Source organism: Schistocerca nitens, chromosome 1, assembly GCF_023898315.1.
Source record: "Schistocerca nitens isolate TAMUIC-IGC-003100 chromosome 1, iqSchNite1.1, whole genome shotgun sequence".
Taxonomy (NCBI): Eukaryota; Metazoa; Arthropoda; class Insecta; order Orthoptera; family Acrididae; genus Schistocerca; species Schistocerca nitens.
The window spans coordinates 527,224,722-527,247,334 of NC_064614.1; the positions used below are offsets into that span (position 1 = coordinate 527,224,722).

The window sequence follows — 22,613 nt, forward strand, 5'->3', positions numbered from 1 at the left end:
GTTAGATGCCAGACAGATTCATTGGAATAATCGTCAGGAAGTGACCACTCATAAAGGAGTTACCCTACAAAACCCCCTTTCGACCATCCGAGTATTGCTGTCCAGTCTGGAACCCTTGTAAGATAGCGCTATAGAGGAAACATAGAACATCCAAAGAAGAACAGCTTGTTCTGTTACAGGATCATTTAGTAAGTGCGAAAACTTGTCAGAGATGCTCGTCGAACTCCAGTGACAAACGCTAAAAAAGAGGTGCCATAAATCACGGTGTGCTTTACTGCTGAAATTGCGAGAGCGCACGTTCCTGAAGTTTGATGATGTTTGGTTTGTAGGGCGCTCAACTGCACGGTCATCAGCGCCCATACAAAGTCACAATTTTGACACAGCCACTGTCACGAATGATGATGACGATGAAATGATGAGGACCAGAAAAACACCCAGTCCCGTTCCTGAAGTCAATCAATATATTGCTTCCTCCTATCTACATATCACGAAAAGAGCACAAAGGTAAAATTAGAAAGGAGACTCGCTGGTGCAAGTTGCCACTTCGGCGACTTCCGCATCGATGATAATGATGATGAGGAGGAGGACAACACACAAACCGTATGAAGATCGTATCTGTTCTTTCGGACACGTCCGAAAAAACAGACACCATCTTCATATAGTTAAGGCTAACCGGCCATTGACCTTCTTCTTCTGTGCGGATGCACTCGCATTGCCCGAACTCTTACGGGACTCGATAAGATTGTCTGCCGCGAGTAATGAGTGTAGTGGGCAGGGGCACTACGAATGTAGTTTGTGGACATTAAGTTGGGAATGTGGGTCTCACGGGGAGCGTGCAAGGATAAATCCCTGCAGTCGCACTATCCTCTGTGCCCTCGGTGGCTCAGATGGATAGAGTGTCTGCCATGTAAGCAGGAGATCCCGGGTTCGAGTCCCGCTTGGGGCACACATTTTCAACTGTCCCCGTTGATGTATATCAACGCCCGTCGACAGCTTAGGATCTTGATTTAATTATCATTACACACAAACCGAATTCCGAGCGGAGGAAATCTCCAACACCGCCGGGAATCGAACCGGGGGCCTCGTCATCGACAGTCAGTAACGCTATCCATAAGACCACGAACTACTGATGGTAAAACTAGTCTTGCTCGCACGGAGACTTACCATCAATCGTTCTTTTCACGCACCATTCGCGAATGGAACAGGACAGAGGGGCAGTGACAGTGGTTCGCCCACCAGACACCATAACTTGACTTGCGGAGTGTACATCTAGATGCAGATGTAAGTAAACTTGCTGAATTGAGGAACAAGCGCATCTACGAACTCTAGCGTCATTTTAATCGATTTTAGCTTTTCAAGCTAGAGTGCTTCCCTTGTTAGCAATAAGGCGCCATCAACTCTGGATTCATCCAACTTTGTTGAACTGCCTCTGGGGAACTCTGAAGTTGTCATCTCTACACACACACCACTGACATCCTGGCAGTACTTCTGTCAAAGAAGACCACATTGTGCTTTGTGTGTGACAGAGTGCGTATCTTGCGGGACCTTCTTTTTTTTTTTTTTTTTTTTTTCGAGCTGTATTTTGACTGCTAGGGCCCGCCATCTTATTACTTTATGCAAGCCGTGTGCTTCATATAGACCCCTCAGCCATCATTACCCACGACCACCACTGCGCAGCAATATCATGCTACGCAGTTGAGGCCACGGGCACTGTTGCCCAGGCAGCACCACGTCCGGCTGGGGCTGCGTGGAGTTCTTTTGTCTACTCTTTGGTATTATTTTTCATTTACTTACGGCAACTAAACTTAATTTTTCAAAGAAAAATTCATAACTTTGGAAGTGGGAAACTGTAAATTTATGGCATAATTTAAGAAGGGAATAAAAATACAGGAAAGAGTGGATATAAATGTCCCTTCACCAACACCAGGTGGGGAAGGGGATTTGGTACTGAAGTTCAAGTCCAGTGTGGTGTTACCCATTTTAGTATTATCTGCATGAACCTCTCCTCGAGAAAATTAGATTTGTTCAGTCCATGCAGATATAATGTAATATATGCTTGGTGTCGTTTGTTAGTGTGCTATGCGAGTTAATGTTTGTTTTGTCACATAACAACTACTAATACTAAGTTAGTTAGTAAACAAATTTTACATGGCTTTGGAACAATATCCTGCCTCGATGCAATCCAGTTAAGTTATACACAGATCTTATGCAGCTGTAGCAGAAATAACAAGCCACAACTAACCCAGCTATTAACCTTGTAAAAATATATATATATATATATATATATATATATATATATATATATATATATATATATATATATATATATATATATATTTGTGTGATACAGCTCGTTTCTCTGAGTAGTGCACTTGCACTTGTTAATCTTGCATATATAGCATAATATGCATGATCTGTTACTCAGGTTACCTCCCATTGGGAAAGTGGGTGCACTCATCGACTCTTATGTGATTTGTAAATTACAGAGCGCAGCAATCAGTCGTCCTTTTCTTGTAGGTTTTATTACGCAAATCCAGATTTCGGCGAGTGCCTAGCCATTATCAATGCAACATTTTTCTAATCTCGATGCATGGTAGTTCCCTGTTGTTGACTGACGCCCAAACAACAGGGAACTAACATTCATCGAGATTAGAAAATCTAGATTTGCGTAATAAAACCTACAAAACAAAGACGACTGATTGGTTCGCTCTATAATTTATAAATTTATATGATCTGTTGCTGTTGTGTATTAACACTGTTTGAATTACTGCTTACATATCTTACATTACATTCGCATTATTACATTTACAATGATTCATTCATTTATATTACTACTTAACAATGATGTGCACAGGTTTTCACGTGGATTCTAGAATAATATCTATTCACGGACTATTCTAATTACTTCTTCTTTTAATTTCATTCATGAATAATGAGACATAAATTGCGATCTTTGACTTATGTCCATGTTAATTGTTGCGCATGTTTTATGTGTTTCATGTTACATGTGTTTTGTGTGCCTGTGTTATGTCAGTGTTGTCACTGTCACTGGTTTCATCGTCAAACACATTTCCACACTCTAAGTTATTTTATTCGGTTTTTAGCTTTTCGAGCTAGAGTAATTCCCTTGTTAGTAATAAGACAGCATCGATCCTGGTTTCACCCAACTTTGTTGAACAGTCTCTGGTAACCTATTTGAAGCGATCGTGTCTACAGGCACACCACTGACATTCTGGCACTATTTCTGTCGAAGAAGACAGCACTGTGCTTTGAATGTGGCCACCGGAGACACGGGGCTAGGGCGCTCTGGCATATGTTGCGGGACTCCCCAGTTCTGCGTAGGCGACGAGGCGAAAGCGCACTTTCGCTGCTACGTCACCTGACGTCACGCCCACGCGCACTCTCGCGGCAGCCAGTGCGCAGGACACGTAACAGGGCAGCGCTCCAAGGGCAGCTGGCCATCCCAGCCTCGAGCGGGGAATCACCACTTACTGCTAGCCGGGGAACTTCTCGGCCATGCGCGCCTTTTATCACCTTGTGAGGCGTGAGTCTTCCCGAAAATATATTACGTAATGATTGATGTTTCTACACATACCAAGTTATTCATCCTTGTCATTATTCGGCTGCACAACAACGAAACTGTCAGACCAGAGTGTAGATGTTATGCTTCTGTCGCGCGGCAGATACAAGCTGCATAGTGCTGGTGAAATAATCAGCTGTTAGCAATTTCATTGTAGATCTGCTACCGACCAGGAGCAAAAGATAAATTATACGGTACTCACATCAGATATAAAACAACATCAAGTTGTTCGTTATGTAAAGATGGTTTTAAGTAGAGTAGGGTGAGCGTCTTCTAATAACTAATTCAGCATAACTCGAAAACTACGCGTTAAGCGTCTATTTTCCTCCACCTAGGACCTCAGCAACATACTACGAATACTGACGACAGATATGCTTTGATACTTTGCAGACTCTTCGTCGTCTTTTCAGACAGACCGCTTTCTGCGTCACTTCAGTACAGTTTTTCGCGCTAATCTTTTAGACATTCTTGCCACAGATCAGTCCTCTGGATCCTCCTGCTTCTCCACATATTTCTCACTCCTTCCACCTACCGCAGTGCAAAGATTTTTGTGTGCTTGTTACGGCACGGTCGTCGTAAAATGCGTCTTTATGTGTTTCATGGTGCACAGCCCTGTAAGCATAAGCTGCTGGAATGAAAACTAGCCACGCAGATTTTCAGCGACATATTCGGAGACTTCACAATTTAGAATTCGTTCAGGACTGGCGGTTATTGCTGGCAAGAAATCAGTAACTATCCCATCCGCAGAGGCTCCCAAGACTTGGTGTGCATACAGGCGATCGCGCTGTTTTTAGACATCTCGTTTTGACGGGTTCTCTGTGACGTAGGTTCCATAGATTGGAAACAGGCCTGGAGTAATCATGTCGGGAGTGAAAATGCGAGAGACAAGAATCATTAACATTTATTCGCCTTCTTCGCTAGGTCTGCGAATAATGCGACCGCTCTCAGATCTAAATACACCAGTTTCGTTGAACATTAAGAAAAAAATTGCGTGTATTTAATTATCAGTAGCCAGCGTATTGTTAATGCTGCATCACTGATTATAGCTGCAGTATGATAAAGAGTATATCGTTCACACCTATAGATGTTTCAGAATCACTGAAATAATATGAAATATTTTGTGTAGTTGCTCACGGGCCTAAGGTATTTGACATACTTCTCTACGATAGTTCTTTCAGGACTGTATGTAGAATAGGGGAGTGTCTAATAGTAGATCTGCAGATCAGACAACATATCCGTAATTTTGTGAGGTTTTTTATTTATAAGACCATGGAGTGATTCAGATTTTGTAAAACAACTTTACGTATAATGTTCAGCTAATTATCTCTATATATACAGGGCAATGTCCCGAGTGACGGACTGGCTCTCATCATCCAGCTCAAATTGATAAGGATAGAAACATGTAATTTGGAGAAGGTGTGGATCTTATACTGTAGGCGTTGTTTAAGAGAGGATTTTTCGAAATTCCAACCCTAGGTGAAGTAGAGGATGAAGGTTTGTTTAAAAAAATCACTATTAACACAATTTTGAAGCTAGACCTACAGTAATTGGTATTCGGTCAGAAATAAAGAAATACATGTTCCAGCATTTTTGAAAATTTTACCCAATGGGAGTGAAATAGTGGGTGAAAGTTTTATTGAAAATAAGTAATTACTAAAGAACGACTAAAGGATTTTTAAGGCTACATCAATGACGACTGGTATTTGACTTCTCGGTTACAAATAAAAAGAAATGCGTTCGAGCGTTTCTGGAAATTCAACCCCTAAGGGAGTGCAATAGGGGATGAAAATTTTTTAGAAAATATTTAGTTACATTAAAAAAATTTTAAAGATAAATTTACGAAAACTGGTATTTCACTTCTCGGTTAGATATAAAGAAATATTTGTTATGGGATGAAAGTTGCTATGGAAATATCTCCATAGGAACGCACACGGCATGATTAACACAAACTTTGGACTCCAGCTACCAGAATCGCTTTTTGGTCAGAAGTACATTCGGAAAAGACCATGCTTATGCACCCTTAATTAGCATGAAAACCGTAAAAGGTGTTGCAATTGGTGAACAACATAAAAATTCGATTAATTAAAATCAAAGGAAAAATCTCTGCAAGCCATAAGTGTACTCGAGCGAATCAGCGAGCGCGAAGCTAGTTTCTTATATAATATTGTCAATAAATTATTATGCAACCTGAAGATGTTCAGAACTGACCGATGTGGCATGTTTAATAATGGAAAAGCAAAGCTGTGTGAATATGCAATGAAGTTTCTCAAGAAATAACATCTTCAGCAGACGCAGGCATCGCCCTGCAGGGGAACAGTGATGGTTGGGAATTACTGTACATATCAATCGCCACAGGTCGGCTATTAGACATTACTAGTACCCCTCATCAGACATATCTTCAGATATTCATTGTCCTCATACGGTCATGTGTATAATTTCACTGCATATGATTCAACTGAATTAATATAAGAAGAAGAAATGCGTGTTATCTGGCGGAATTAGCGAACAAACAACGGATGATTAATGATGAAAGCGGAAGGATTTTTAGGCCTCCGATACGGTAGGATAATAGTGTCACCACATTGGAAATGACAGCAACCAGAGGCGCACAAGGGTAACGAGTTTCGAAGTCATGGTACAAAGAGGCCGCGAGCACGTTCCAAGTCGACGTTCTGAGAAGGGCTGACGTGAGAACAGCCTTGGCGCTGCATCGTAAATCTGGGTCACCATCAACAGCGGTAGTTGGTGCTAGGTCAGGCGCTTTCGGGTTGGAGGACACGTACTTTGTTAGGCAACGTTCAAGAACACACAACAACCGTAGTTTGTCGTATAAAAACGCTGCTGTAAAATAAGTGTTTCAGTTTTGACCCTTTTGTGCTGTCTGTTATTCCGGTGAGCTTTGCACTTGAACGTTACAGTTTTCTACTGATAACGATTATTGCCAAAGATTATAGAGTATCCTGAGTAAGTTTTGAATTGCAAATTTCTCAATAAGACAATATACTGAAATGAAGCGAAATTAGACAGGTCTGAGTTTATAACTGCAACACAATCTTTCCCAGAATTTACAGTACGATTATTTACAACGGACAAACGTCGACTGCAGTCATGGACTGTGCGGCTGGTCCCGGCGGAGGTTCGAATCCTCCCTCGGGCATTGGTGTGTGTGTTTGTCCTTAGGATACTTTAAGTTAAGTAGTGTGTAAGCTTAAAGACTGATGACCTTAGCAGTTAAGTCCCATAAGATTTCACACACATTTGAACAACAAACGTTGGAAGAGCACAATTCCTGTATGATCATTATCGTTGTATGTAGCGATCCAAAAGCAACTAGATCCTTCGCACAATGCGTGATCCCATACAGAAATGCTCTCAATGTCTCTCTCTCTCTCTCTCTCTCTCTCTGTGTGTGTGTGTGTGTATGTGTCTGTAGTATACCTTCGTACTCTGAGTATTATTTCCTCATTGTAGTGCGATAACATGACGAATAATACGGGTTGAAACTAGAGCACAGTAGCATGAATATCCCCCCCCCCCCCCTCTTACCTCCCTTGCGAACCCTTTGTGGACTACACTGTTTCCGACTCTATTCTAGAAATTCCTTTCGTAGTGGTTGCGGACTGACTTAATCTCTGTAGTCATAAATAGCCATGATGGCGATTAGGAGCGTTCCACGTTGTTTTCTTGCCAAGGTCATGTAACTGCTTTGTGCGAATGACTAGCGAATGCTCATGCAACGAGTGCTCATTAGGATAAATATGGAGACGAAAGAAATGGAGAGAATGAAACTCGATGCCGCCACGTTGTCCTCGCCCTATAAGACTACCGACAGGTTCTGAATTTGTCACAGGACTTTCACTATCATTTTAGTGATCGCGAATTGTTCACCACTGGCTCGCGTGATAATACGATCCCGTAATCGAAATGAATAAAGTTAAACAACTTACTGGGACCAGCACTTCGAAGAAGTACAATTTATCTTCACGTTTGGTGTAGTTAAAATTCTTTTGCTCTGATCATTTTCTAAGTGATCCTGAAATGCAATTTTCTCCGCCTAGAGGTTCCGTTGGCCAGTGGTAACACCGGTTCCCGTCAGATCACCGAAGTTAAGCGCTGTAGGGGTGGGCTAGCACTTTGATGGGTTACCATCCGGTCTGCCGAGCGCTGTTGGCAAGCGGGATGCACTCAGCCCTTGTGAGGCAAACTGAGGAGCTACTTGATTGAGAAGTAGGGGCTCCGGTCTCGGAAACTGACATACGGCCGGGAGAGCGGTGTGCTGACCACATGCCCTTCCATATCCGCATCCAGTGACGCCTGTGGGTTGAGGATTACACGGCGGCCAGTCGGTACCTCTGCCGGCCTGTGCGGGAGGAGTTTAGTTTAGTTTTTTAGAGGTTCCGTTGTACGCAATTTGATATCTCAGAACCACAATCTACAGCGTTCTAGGGTTCCCGGGTTCGATTCCCGGCGGCGTCAGGGATTTTCTCTGCCTCGTGATGGCTGGGTGTTGTGTGCTGTCCTTAGGTTAGTTAGGTTTAAGTAGTTCTAAGTTCTAGGGGACTTATGACCACAGCAGTTGAGTCCCATAGTGCTCAGAGCCATTTGAACCATACAGCGTCCTAGTCGTGGACCTTTGAATTCGTGGAATGCCCCTCCAACGTTCCCACTATCACGGCCAGTTTCACGTTGTTAAGTCAGTTATGACTGGAAATAAAAAAATTAGACCGTGCAGCACATACAGAACAATACTGCCGCAAACGTTCGCCACGTTGATCTTGCTAATATCAGACACAGTTTTCCAGAGACAGCTGAACGACAGCGAACGCACGATAAGCTAATGAGATGGCGTCCATATCGGAGCGGCGCGGCATAGAGTCGGTCAATATGCGAAGCCCTCGGACACACGTGTGACATTGACACGTGTGGCTTAACGAGATCTGCGCGGCTACGAAGAGAAACTATTCCTCTGTATTATGTTTATTTTAGTTAATCTTTACTCAGTTCAACACTTTTGACAGGAACGGAGTGCTATATAAATTAATCAAATACACGGAAACGAAATTGATCGAGCAAATTAATATATACAAAACTTATTGAAAGAAAACAATAAAACATGATACTGCGGCATGCCAAAATGAAAATACCACGGAAAACAACAAGAATAATGATAACAACACACAGGACTAGAATTTGCTTCTGTTAACAAAAACATTGTGGGATTTGATAAGGAGAAGAAGTGACTGACTTCGGCACAGTACACTAGCCGTATACAGGGTAGTTACAATTAAATTGTCACTACTTCAGCCAGGTAGACGGAAGACTATTTACGGTACAGGAACCCAACTTTATAGGAATGATGTTCAGACTGTGCGCTGTAGGATTTGCGTTGTTGGCAGTGATAGTATCATAACTTGCAGTTAGGTGCCGGGGCAGTACGGCACGTAGGGTTGAAACACAGGCATCGGTGCGGATTATAGTTGCAGTCAACATAGGTGAGCGGGGATGTATTCGCACAGTTGTTTTATCAAAACAACAGCAATAGTGCTGCTGCTATTCGCGTGTATCGACGAATTACAGGAAAACGGAGAGGTCTTCTTTCCGCAACGGGGTTTAAGAACACGTTTCGGAAGCTATAATTAAGTGGCTATTTGGGAGTTGCCCCTGGAATAAACTAGCGACCAACTGCACTAAAAACTGCTGAAGAAGTTACTGTTGCCACGGTTGAGAACGCTGAACGCAGTGTACGATCTTCAAGCGATCCACGAGCTGTGTCAGGACAGCTTTCGACAAGTGCTGCGAACAACTGGGAAACGGTATCTCTAGTGCGGTTCCATGTTGTCGTCGATGCAGATGGTCGTCAGATTGAGCAACGCCTGTAACGTGGAAAGTAAACGTGGTACGTAATTAACAAATGTTACCCACTCGTGTGGAAATTAAAATATGTTTCTTTAAATTCTTTATTCGATAATTCTCTTCCGCGTGTCCTTGCCGATGTTTCCGAAATGTTGCATCGCCCTACGACCACTCGTTTTTCATGGGGGCCCTCTGAAGAAGCGAAAGTGTAATTAAAACTAGCCTGTATTTCAAAGGCCAAAATGGAAAGAGAAGTATAAATTCATCATCATCACATTCAAAATGTGAAAACTGCACCGTCTACGGTCTGGAATTAGACAGAACTCGAAGAAGAGCTCTACTGTCATTACACGTGAACAGATGCGTGATTTGTTCTACTTGAATCACTCTCCAAGTTTGTGTTTCAGTACTATATACTCTTTGCCCGATTAAAAAATTATTTATTAATAATCGATACTGTGGAAGTCATCCTGACGGCCGCGCGGGATTAGCCGAGCGGTCATATCTCTGCTTAGCAACGTAAACAGAGATCGCAGTTTGGTTCGCATTGTGAAATAATTTAAAAATATAGTTGTATTACAGACAGTTATACTTTGAGCGGTGTCCATTATCGTTCATACCCTTCTGACAAGCAATTACACAAAAGTTTCGTTTATCTGGGACCAGAATATCGGCTTTTGCGGCCGTCCTGAGCGGACGCGCTGTGGCGCTTCTGTTTGGATTTCATGACTCTGCGTAACAGTGTTGTGTAAGCTTGTGATTGTGGTGACGCAGCATTTTAGTTTCCTTGTTTTCGCGAGCTGTTAACTGCTGATATGGCAACAATGTTTCCCAGAAAGCTTACCCTAAGATTTGGATTTGACAAAGCAACCCGTAATGTTCAGCCAAGTTCACTAGAAATTCATGACTGGATCGTTGACGTTATTGGCATTACTTCGGATCAGACGCACACTGCTTATTATGACTTGGAGCAATACTGCTTTTTTGTGAAGCTGCTTTCCCCGTTGGTGCTGGAACGGATTTTGCAGAAATTTGAAGGAAAAGCTGAATTCCGCCATTGCGATAATTCGGTGAGTACAGTTACCATTTCAAATGCTGATGTTGATTATAAACAAGTCAGAGTATTTAATTTGCCCCCTGAGGTAGAAAACTGCTACTTAAAAGACGCATTATCTAAATACGGTGACATCAGGCAAATTCGTCATGAACGATGGTCAAGCCAGCATAGATTGCAATGCTTTAGTGGTGTTCGTTCTGTCGATATGCAAGTCAAACAAAACATTCCATCTCATATTTTGGTTTGTGGCTACAAAGCGCACGTTATATACAATGGACAGACTTTGACTTGTCATATATGTAATGAAAGTGGGCATCTCCGGCAAAACTGTCCAAAAAAGGTGTTTATATTGCAGAATAATTTACAACAGCGTAAAAGGTTAACATTGGCTGATCTTGTGACTGAAAATCAGATGACGGGTGGTGAAGTTTCCAGCATTTCGGGGAATGTAGACGACAGGCCACAAAATACTCTTGAAGCATTTCCACCATTACTCAGGAAAGACACTGTAGACAATCCGGCTGGAAAAAGTAGTATAGCCACTAAGAAGAGACGTCGAACTTGTGACGGCAGTAGCACAGATGAAGAAGATATCAACCTGTCGCTGAAAGCTGTAGGTGACATTCAGAAAACAGTACTGCAAACTGTTTCAGACAATATTGTCAGGATAGATTCGAACTCTGAGTCAAGTACATCAGTAGACAAATCGAATACGCTACCATCACCGGAACAGGTCGAAGTGACATCAGAGTCCCATTCTGTAGCGCTGGACGCGCCAGTAGATGGCAATGCGCTGCTCTTGGTGACGCCACAACCCAGCGCTGCAGTACCAGTACGTCAACCAATGCAGACAGATTCACTCGCGGATGCAACTGAAAGCAAACATGACGAGGTAGCGAGTGATTGTCAACAACAGGCGACGTCACAGCCCAAATCCCAAGACGAAGAAGCGGAGTTTTACAGCAATAACACACAAACAGTAAACGAAAGTGTTCGTAGAAGTGATGGGGCGTTGGAAGAATGTTTGCAAACTGCTTCTGCGTCGCCTTTGGCAGACGAGATGGTGGCACACGACTGCCCCTCAGATCCACCGACACCGCCCTCGGTGGAAAACTGCTCAGGGGGTGGGCGGAGCAGACATTCGGTGAAGGCTAGTGTCAATGCAAACCGCAAGAAAAGTAAAAAGAAAGGTTCTAATGCAAACCGTGACGGTGGTCTCCAGTCAGATTCTCAGGAAGTGTCCGGCATGGAGTGGCATGAAATGATAGACTAGCGGGAAAAAGGTCACTCCCCTATGTTACAGTCATATACGATTACCACGTTAAACATTAATAGGATACAGTCGGATGTTAAAATAGCTGCTCTGAAACAGTTTCTGTATGAGTCAGCGACGGATATTGCTCTCCTACAGGAAGTGGTATTCCCACAATTAAATTTTTCCAATTACGTTGATTTTTACAATATTTCCACTGAAACGAATGTTGGCACGGCCATTTTAGTTAGAGAAGGCATCCCCGTACATGACGTTGATAAATTAGAATCGGGGCGAGGTATTGGAATAAATGTAGCAGGAGTTACTATAGTCAATTTATATGCTCCTTCTGGCAGCAGTAATAGAGCTGCAAGAGCCACATTCTTTAATGAAAGCGTAATTTATTTACTGAGGAAAAACCCCCTCCAACTTATAATAGGGGGAGATTTTAATTGTGTATTGAGTCGAAAGGATCAAATCCCCAACTTCAATTACTCAACTGAATTGAGACGTCTTGTTGTTGATTTAAAATTAAAAGATGCGTGGGAAATAAAATACCCAACAATGGTGAACTTCACTCATATTGTTGCGAATTCCTGTAGTAGAATTGACAGAATTTACGTATCGGAAAATTTAGCAGATAAAGTACTGAAAACAGAAACTGTTCCCGTTAGTTTTTCCGATCACAGTGCGTTGTTGACCTGCGTAAATTTATCACCACAACCCACCCGAAGAGTAAGAAGCCAGTGGAATCTAAATATAACGTTATTATCAGAAGAAGACTTACAAGATGCCCTAACCAGAGCTTGGGAAATGTGTCTCCGTTCACTGAGCAACTTTCCAAGTGTGATAGAATGGTGGACACAACGAGCGAAACCGAAGCTAAGGAAAGTTTTAATATTTTTTAGTATATATATGGCCAGAGAAAGGAAACAGACTATAGAATTCTACTATAGCGTGCTCAGGGACCTCTACGATCAGACAGATGCAATTCCTACAAGATTAAAAGACATCAAGAAAATAAAAGCAAAGTTAATAAGTCTGAAACGTAAGGAACTGGAGGGACTTAAAATAAAATCCAAAGCAAAGTCAGTCACTGAAGATGAGACTGCTGCATTGTACCACCTTGTCAGACACGCCAAGAATAGAAGAAGAAGTTTCATGGATGAACTTCAAATAGATGATGGTACCATAATCACCACCCAGAAGGAAATAATTAAAGAGATCTCAGCGTACTATGAAAGTATGTATGCGTCAGGGGAAACAAACGAAGAAGAATACGATGAGCTCTTTGGTACATATCTTCCACGAATATCGCGAGATGATGATGAGAACATTTCTTCGAACATCACCAAGGAAGATGTATTAGAAATCGTGTGCAGCTCCCCTGCTAGAAAATCTCCAGGACCTGACGGATTGCCCATTGAATTCTATAAACGATTTTGGACCCTAATAGGAGAAAAGTTCACCGAAATTGTCAATGAAGTCTTACAAGGAAAGCCAGTGCCTGCAGAGTTCAAACAATGCAAAATCGTGTTGATCCCGAAGAACAGAGGCTGCAAAAAAATAAACAACCTACGGCCGATTTCGCTTTTAAATTCAGATTATAAAATTATAGCTCGAGTAATTAACAAGCGCTTTACACCATGCACTGCTGACATCATAGGCCAACAGCAGACTTGTGCTTTTAGAAGAACGATTTTACAAACTGCGGCTTTGTATCGCGATGTCATTGCGCTAGCGCAGGCTCGTAACATAAAATGTGGACTGCTTTTCATAGACTTCCATAAGGCATTTGATCAAATTAATCACAAATACCTGATAGAGATAATGCGCCGAATGGACTTCCTGCCAAAAACCACCGACATCATCAAGAACATGGCTATGGGTGTTACTGCACAAATCTCCGTTAACTGTCGACTAACAAAAAAAATTGAAATAAAAAGAGGTGTTACCCAAGGAAGTCCCTTATCCATGCTCCTGTTCGTTATATCGCTGGAACCTTTCTTGAGACAGCTACAGCACAGGCTGACAGGCATTACCATTCAAGGAACAAAGACCGTGGTTGGTGCTTACGCGGACGATGTAGGCGTAATCATCAGAGACCAAACAGATGTGACACAACTAGAGATGATACTTGCAAAATACTGTTCCGCATCAGGTGCGAGGGTAAATGAAAATAAAAGTAAATTTCTAAATATAAAGCGGCTTGCTAACTTACGCATTGAGTGGGCGAACAATGTTAATGAACACAAAGCTCTTGGAATGGCATTGACAACGTCCCTTTTAAAAATGATAGCAATAAATTGGCGGGAGGTGGCAAGAAAAATCAAAGGAGCTTTGATTGAAAACTGTCAACGTAGCATAGACCAGTTCCAGAGAATACTGTTTATCAACACGTGTATTTTATCCAAGGCCTACTACATAGCACAGGTTCTCCCCATTCCACCAGTGGTGGCGAAGACGATCATGTCCACCTTAGCAAAGTTCTTGTGGAAAGGGGAATTGTTTCGAGTGCCGGTGAAGACAGCAGTTTTGGATCCAAGCAATGGAGGAATGGGTCTAACCGACATCAAGTCTAAAGCGATGGCACTGTATGTCAAACGAACATGGAGCATAATGTGTAATGATCCAGGGTGCATTACAGCAAAACTATACGATATTGTCAGGCCAGAAAGTGTAGAGCCGCCGATAAACATACAAAAAATAAGTTTTAAGCTGAAACACATTAGGGAGTATTATCTTGAACTAAGTTATCTCAGCAAAAAGATTTTAAACTCTAAAAACGTTACAGCAAAGGCGATTTTAGCTGAAAGACGGAAACATGAAAGGAAAAATAAAATAGAAACCAAATATGCTGGAATAGCATGGAATGTGGTCTGGAAAAACATCAGTAGTGATGTTCTTTCGTCTGACGTGAGAACAGCGTGGTACAAGGTAGTCAATAACATCATCAGCACTAATGAGCGTCTCTTTGCCATCGGTTTAAGTGACACAAATCTCTGCAGCGAATGCAACCTCGTTGATAGTGTGCCTCATCGTTACACTTGTGGAGATCGGATTATCAACTGGAGGTGGACCAGGGAGAAAATTGCTCAAATAACAAGAACTTCAGCAAACAATGTACCGACTAACATTTTCTTCAGACCAGAGGAAAGTTACTACCCTCAGGCAAAAAATAACGCAGTGATTTGGTTAATGGGCAAATATACAAGTTACGTTTTTAACAATATTGGGAGCGATGAACATATTGAATACAAGATGTATATGGAAAATGAATTCGAGAAAATACTCAAATATCAGAATCACAATAAGAAATATGGTAACATGCTCCGAATTGTCTTCAACCGAATGCGTATAGATTAGGAACTGGATTCCTAGTAGAGAGGGAATGGATTGGGTCACGTTTCCGACCCTAACCTCACCTGCAAGTCACACATGAAAAATAAATCAGCAGTACAGCAGATACAAGAATATGGCGAGAAACATCTAGTGTCTGATATATAGGAAGATCTTGAACTCCATATAGATGCGTTTAGAAGGCTGGAACTGACAAAAATAACAAGGCAGTGAAATATTTTGCGATGTCGCTGTTCGGGACTTCTCTTCTGTCCATGTAATTTACCCTGGAAGGAACACACATCAAGGATTTACTGAATGATTAATTTTGGTCTGGGAAATGATTATGAGGAACCGGCTGCAGAAGAAGAAAATGTGCATGCTGATCTGCCACCAGTTGAAGGTGACAGTGAAGGTGCTAAATTGTGTTACTGCTAAAGACTCATTTTTTGAATGCTGTAATTTATGACTGCAATTATCTGTCACCTTATTTATGTCATTTCATTGTAGCCATTTTTGTTACTGTTTTTGGTGAATAAAAAAAAAAGCGGTCTAAGGCGCTGCAGTCATGGGCTGTGCGGCTGGTTCCGGCGGAGGTTCGAATCCTCCCTCGGGCATGGGTGTGTGTGTTTGTCCTTAGGATAATTTAGGTTAAGTAATGTGTAAGCTTAGGGACTGATGACGTTAGCAGTTAAGTCCCATAAGATTTCACACACATTTGAACATTTTTTCATCCTGACACACAGAATAAACAATCACAGCAGGAGGTAATCAGGTGAAGTGCCGTGAACAAAGGGAACTTCGTGCGTTACTCAATAAAGAAGTTTCCTAAAATACTGAGAACCATTAGGTACATGTACACAGCGTAAATTGAAATCTCCTGACGTATTAAATCGTTTCTTTCTTCCTGTTCAGCGTATGTTGAGATTGCTTGTTCTAATGGGGTTCGCGCAATGATATGCAATTTAAAAATTTACAATACATCCAGCGGCGTTAGAAATTTGGCCTGTGCAGGTCCTTGACCATAAACAAAGATATAAATCAGAAAACTTTCTAAGTTTCGTATTAAAGCCATCTGTAAATATCCACTAGCTCAATACAACCTATCTGGTCGTCACATCAAGTTCCACGATAAAGCGCTCCTTTCAACTTTCCTTCTACTGTTTCACGAAATAGCGGTGTTATATGAACCAACATGATGGATGCACTAAATCACACCCTGTTCGAACTCAGTTCATTCTTTCGTTGAGCCGTTCTGCAGAGACTTTATATCATCAGATGTTGATTCTTTGCATCTGCGCTTGTATGTATACATCTCAAGATGGGTAGTCTGACACAGGAGAATTTCGGTGGAGTATCTGGTAACGTTTATTCGCAGCCGGCCGCGGTGGTCTCGCGGTTCTAGGCGCGCAGTCCGGAACCGTGCGACTGCTACGGTCGCAGGTTCGAATCCTGCCTCGGGCATGGATGTGTGTGATGTCCTTAGGTTAGTTAGGTTTAAGTAGTTCTAAGTTCTAGGGGACTGATGACCACAGCAGTTGAGTCCCATAGTGCTCAGAGCCATATGAACCATTTTTTTTGTTTATTCGCATGGTACGTCATCGGAACTGGTACAGTCCTGTACGATGACGTAACAGACTAACGATAACGTTCTCCCTATTGAATTTTGCTTGTAAAAAAAAGTACTGAATTCCTTGCCTAGGTCGAATGTATTTCAGGAAGTGCCATTTCAGAAATCAGTTGCAGGCCATTGCTCAATTTTCAGGTCTTCATGAGCATTACGTCCTATTAAAAAGTATTATACTCTGTGGAACATCTGCTGAGACGGTGATGATGTGTGGGAAAACAGTTCTTTTTCATGGGTATGAAGAATAATCCTAGCTAACGTACAAAGGCTCTGCTGCCTCAACATCAAGGTAAGAGAAAAAGCTGCATGTGGCGCTGTAACGGGAAGACTGAAATTTAATCCCCTTTCTGAGTGGTTTGAGTCGTGTGTCTCGTTAAACCACTTTCTCTAGATGCTTGGCGTGTTGGTTTCTGCAGACTTCGTGGGAAGATTTTCTGTACGACTTGCACATTCTCCTCGGTGCTGGATGTCGAGAGCGACTTTTATGGAACGGCATTTCTGTGTCGCCTATACAACTATCGGAGAACACGATACTATAACACCATGTAGTCCCCTCTGTGCTCGTATCAATAGGCGACAAATATCGAATTGTAGCTCCAGCTGTGATCAAAGCTCAGTGTGACATTAAATGCTGAACCTTGATTGACTACTAATATTTCTTGTTAAGGAAACTGTAACAGGGTGTGGAACAAGGATCTTTTTCATACGACTCTTTAAAAAAGAAAACAAAAGAAATATTCTGTGCGAGCCACATTCCATCTATTCCACTGGTGTATGGATCTTTCTCTGCTGATAACATCAGACGCTGAACCATGGTCTGCAACTAAGATTTCATATTAAATAAATTACACCAGTGTACGGAACAACATTCCTATTTCGTAAGACTCTTTCAAATAATAAAAAAGGAAGGAAATATTCAAGTAGGATTGCATTGCTTTCGGGACATATCAGTCCTGATAACAACGCATCAGCGACTAGACCTGCTGTGTTAATGTTTACTCTTACAATGGAGTTTTAATTTCCTCTCTGTATAAAGTGGACAAAAAAACCATTAGATTCAATGGTGAATGAGATTTCAACGTCATTTACGACAGAGACATGATTTGAAGGTGGATTAAAAATAACTTGACGCAAACTAATGTAAAATGACCTGATGAAAGAGAAGTGTGGCACGGGGCATGGAGATGCTATTTAGGGACACTGTTTGCCTCTTCTTACTATTGCGCAGTCGGAGGATTTTCCAGTCGTTAGAATTAGTTAGGGAAACATTAAAAAATCAAGGTAGTTAAACTGTATCCGAGTTGTTACATGTGAATATTCATCACATCACTTCCTTATGCAAGGGGAGGGGGAAGTCAGTCCAATCAAATATCCCACATAATCGCATATAAGTAATGAAACTTTCCATGTCCCATTTGCGAACTGTACAGCAGGATAATTTCACTTATCAGGCAAAGGAAAAATTTCTCAGGCTCTCACAGAGATCAGGTTGGCAAAACTAATGTATTTTTTTCCTCGTGTTGATATACATTGCGCAAGTCAAGAGTGAACTTGATCAGCGGAATAGCTTGATTCATACTAAGTTTCAAAAAGTTCGTGTTGTGTGTGGTTTGTTGTACGGATAAATGGAATATCGTACGATCATTAACTCTCAAGTAGGATTGCATTGCTTGTTTTCTACTTCATTTTCAGCATTTCAGAAATGAGTGGTTGCATTCAAACACGAAGCACCGCTTTCGAAACTGATCCACAAGAACAACATTCCGAAACTTCAGCCAAAGATGTAAGATATTATTGAATTGCACAGCATGAAAGATGGGCAGTTAACAGACTACGAAACTGCTGAAGCCGTAGGCATATCAGAAAAATACAGTTCGTTCCACATGAAGAATTAACTATGAAAACATTAAGAGGAATATTGTTCCTGCATTCGTTTAATGTTGACGAAATGGAAGTATGAAAATATCTCTGCAATGTTTGCAGAATTTTAAAGCGGATACAGCTGTATTTGTGCGTTTATTTGTAACTGCGTAGAAGTTTGACTTCTTCTCTTGGAAAAGTTGTGAGCAGTGTTTTCTGGAATACATCAAAGATTGTTACTATTGATTAACTTGAAATGTATGTTACTATTGATTAACTTGAAATGTATGATAAGTGCCTGGACTGCACTGCAAAAGAAAAAAAAAACAGAACGACTCACAAGCTTAAAAACGTGCTTTGTCATTGGGAGAACTGGTGAATTTCAAGTACGAATTATTCGAGTGTCCGTCCTGTTTACCAGATTTGGCACTGTGTATATTCGATATGCAGGTATTCCAACATGTAAAGTATTCGTGGTCGTACAGTTATTCAATTTCAATGAAGAGATTAAGGCGTCACTGGCTGGTTGTTTCGTAGACGTAGTAGAACTATACTTCAGCGATGAATCTAGTTATTGCAAAACCGTTTGACAAAGTGCGCAGGTGCAAAAGGAAGGAAAGGAAGGAAGATGAGGATCTAACGTCGCGTGACGACATGGCCGTTGGAGGTGAAGTGGCAGCTCGTGTAGGGAAACTGTAAGAAATGAAATACACAATGTAATTTTCAAAAGAACTACCCCTGCATTCACCGTATGTCATTTAGAGTAATGATGGGAAACGTAAATTACGGTGGTCAGGTGGAGAGTGGAGCCCCTACCTCCACAATGAGAATGCAATGCTCTATTGTGCCACTTCGAATGGGTACATAAAAGGAGGTCACGTCGAAAAGCAGGAGAATTTTACCTGTAACAAGCAGACTTTCCCTGGTAACGTAGCCTTACCATTCCTCTATAGTACTGGACTAAAATAGAATTTTTAAATTGTTACGATTTGTCTAGAGTAATTTCGTAACGTGAAACTGATGATAAGTTCCAGGTTCGAATTCGCAGACCAGACTGTTTGATTTTCGTTCAGCTCCTTCTACGCCAGTCCTGTAGGGCTTTTGAAGTTCTGTCGTATCTACTGACAGCGTTGGGAGAGCCAGCGCTGACAAAACTCTACCATCTGGTGAGCAAGATGGGAGGCAGGCGAAATACCCTCAGACTTCAAGAAGAATATAATAATTCCAATCCCAAAGAAAGAAGGTGTTGACAGATGTGAAAAGTACCGAACTATCAGTTTAATAAGTCAAGGCTCCAAATTCAAATGAATTCCTTAAAGACGAATAGAAAAACTGTTAGAAGCCGACCTCGGAGAAGATCAGTTTGAATTCCGTAGAAATGGTGGAACGCGTGAGGCAATACTGACTCTAAGACTTATCTTAGAAGAAAGATTAAGGAAAGGCAAACCTACGTTTCTAGCATTTGTAGACTTAGAGAAAGATTTTGACAATGTTGACTGCAATACTCTCTTTCAAATTCTGAAGGTGGAAGGGGTAAAATACAGGGAGCGAAACGCAATTTACAATTTGTACAGAAACCAGATGGCAGTTATAAGAGTCGAGGGACATGAAAGGGAAGCAGCGGTTGGGAAGGGAGTGAGAGAGGGTTGTAGCCTCTCCCCGATGTTATTACATCTGTATATTGAGCAAGCAGTAAAGGAAACAAAAGAAAAATTCGTAGTAGGTATTAAAATCCATGGAGAAGAAATAAAAACTTTGAGGTTCGCAGATGACAATGTAATTCTGTCAGAGACAGCAACGGACTTGGAAAAGCAGTTGAACGGAATGGACAGTGTCTTGAAAGGAGGATATAAGATGAACATCAACAAAAGCAAAACGAGGATAATGGAATGTAGTCGAATTAAGTCGGGTGATGCTGAGGGAATTAGATTAGAAAATGAGACACTTAAAGTAGTAAAGGAGTTTTGCTATTTGGGGAGCAAAATAACTGATGATGGTCGAAGTAGAGAGGATATAAAATGTAGACTGGCAATGGCAAGGAAAGCGTTTCTGAAGAAGAGACATTTGTTGACATCGAGTATTGATTTAAGTGCCAGGAAGTCGTTGCTGAAAGTATTTGTATGGAGTGTAGCCATGCATGGAAGTGGAACGTGGACGATAAATAGTTTGGACAAGAAGAGAATAGACGCTTTCGAAATGTGGTGGTACAGAAGAATGCTGAAGATTAGATGGGTAGATCACATAACTAATGAGGACGTATTAAATATAATTGGGGAGAAGAGGAGTTTGTGGCATAACTTGACAAGAAGAAGGGATCGGTTGGTAGGACATAATCTGAGGCATCAAGGGATCACAAATTTAGCACTGGAGGGCAGCGTAGAGGGTAAAAATCGTAGATGGAGACCAAGAAATGAATACACTGAGCAGATTCAGAAGGATGTAGGATGTAGTAGGTACTGGGAGCTGAAGAAGCTTGCATAGGATAGAGTAGCATGGAGAGCTGCATCAGACCAGTCTCAGGACTGAAGACCACAACAACAACGACATCGTAGTAATAATAGTCGGCAAATACGTAGGTAAGTAAGTACTAGTTTCCATTCGTTCCATCCACAAATAGAGGTATATCTACAGATGGGGGCGCAATAAAAAGTAACATCCGCAGCGCACAGTAAAGAGAACAGGTTTATATAGACGCCGATGTCTTGCTAAAACGCGAGTACAGGTCCTACGTTCTCTGAAGCTGTCAATAACGACAGACCAAAGCCCGTAGAGCACCTGTTGTCAGCGACCCTATGCCCACCACAGCCGAGAGCAATACGAGGCCGGCGCTCACCTGCAGAGTCGGCTTCTAGCGGCGCGGCGTGGTCGCCGGCGAATAGTGCAGCAGCTGCGAGCAGCAGCAGCAGCGCCGTAGCCTCAGCAGACATGGTGATGACTCGGCGGTGGCAGCGCGCGGGGCGCCTCATATAGCGGCGGCCGGGCTGCCGTGGGAGGGGGCCCCCATCCCGGCGGCAAACGGGGGCAGGCGGCGGGAACACCCGGGTCGTTCACCACGGCCGCTGTCGCCTCCCCGGAGAAAGCGGCGGGGCGGCCACTCACCCCTGCGTCGCCTCTCTAAACATGACGGCTATCTCGACAGCAACTTGCGTTTGGTTACCACTAGTTGCACGTCATGACTTTTCACTACCTGTGTTGACGCTATTGTCTACAGAGAAGTCGTAAGTGCTAGACAGTTATAACGAAATGCGAAACAGCAGTGCCTGCACGATGCAATGGCCCTGCATGTCCGAAGGAACAATGATGGTACTTCGTAAGGGAGACATACGCGAAAATAATCAAAATTGCTAAAATTTTCTACATGGTATTCAAATCGAGGTGGGAATTTAAGGAGACGGGGACTGGATAAGCTGAAAGAACCAGAGGTTGTAGAGACTTTTAGAGAGAGCATTAGGGAACGATTGACAAGAATGGGGGAAACAAATACAGTAGAAGAAGAATGGGTAGCTTTGAGAGATGAAATAGTGAAGGCAGCGGAGGATCAAGTAGGTAAAGAGACAAAGGCTAGTAGAAATCCTTGGGTAACAGAAGAGATACTGAATTTAATTGATGAAAGTAGAAAATATAAAAACGCAGTAAATGAAGCAGGCGAAAAGGAGTACAAACGTCTCAAAGTTTCAAAGAAAATGAAAGAGATCTTTGGAGAAAAGAGAACCACTTGCATGAATATTACGAGCTCAGATGGAAAACCAGTCCTAAGCACACAAGGGAAAGCAGAAATATGGAAGGAGTATATAGAGGGGCTATACAAGGGGGATGTACTTGCGGGCAATATTATGGAAATGGAAGAGGACGTAGAGGAAGGTGAGAAGGGAATAATGATGCTGCGTGAAGAATTTGACAGAGCGCTGAATGACCTAACTCGAAACAAGGCCCCATGGGTAGTCAACATTCCATTAGAACTACTGATAGCCTTGGGAGAGCCATCCCTGACAAAACTCTACCATCTGGTGAGCAAGATGTATGAGACAGGCGAAATACCCTCAGA

General features: G+C 42.2%; 1 protein-coding gene across 1 annotated transcript in view; it reads right to left on the bottom strand.

Annotated features, from left to right (window-relative positions):
• Positions 1 to 21,505, bottom strand: part of LOC126236285 (U-scoloptoxin(19)-Sm1a) — a 57,892-nt gene extending 36,387 nt beyond the window's left edge. Inside the window, exon 1 of the mRNA XM_049945473.1 lies at positions 21,402 to 21,505. Coding sequence (XP_049801430.1) covers positions 21,402 to 21,495 — 94 coding nt within the window. The 5' untranslated portion in view covers positions 21,496 to 21,505. The remainder of the gene's footprint in view (positions 1 to 21,401) is intronic.
• Between the last annotated feature and the right edge of the window lie 1,108 nt (positions 21,506 to 22,613).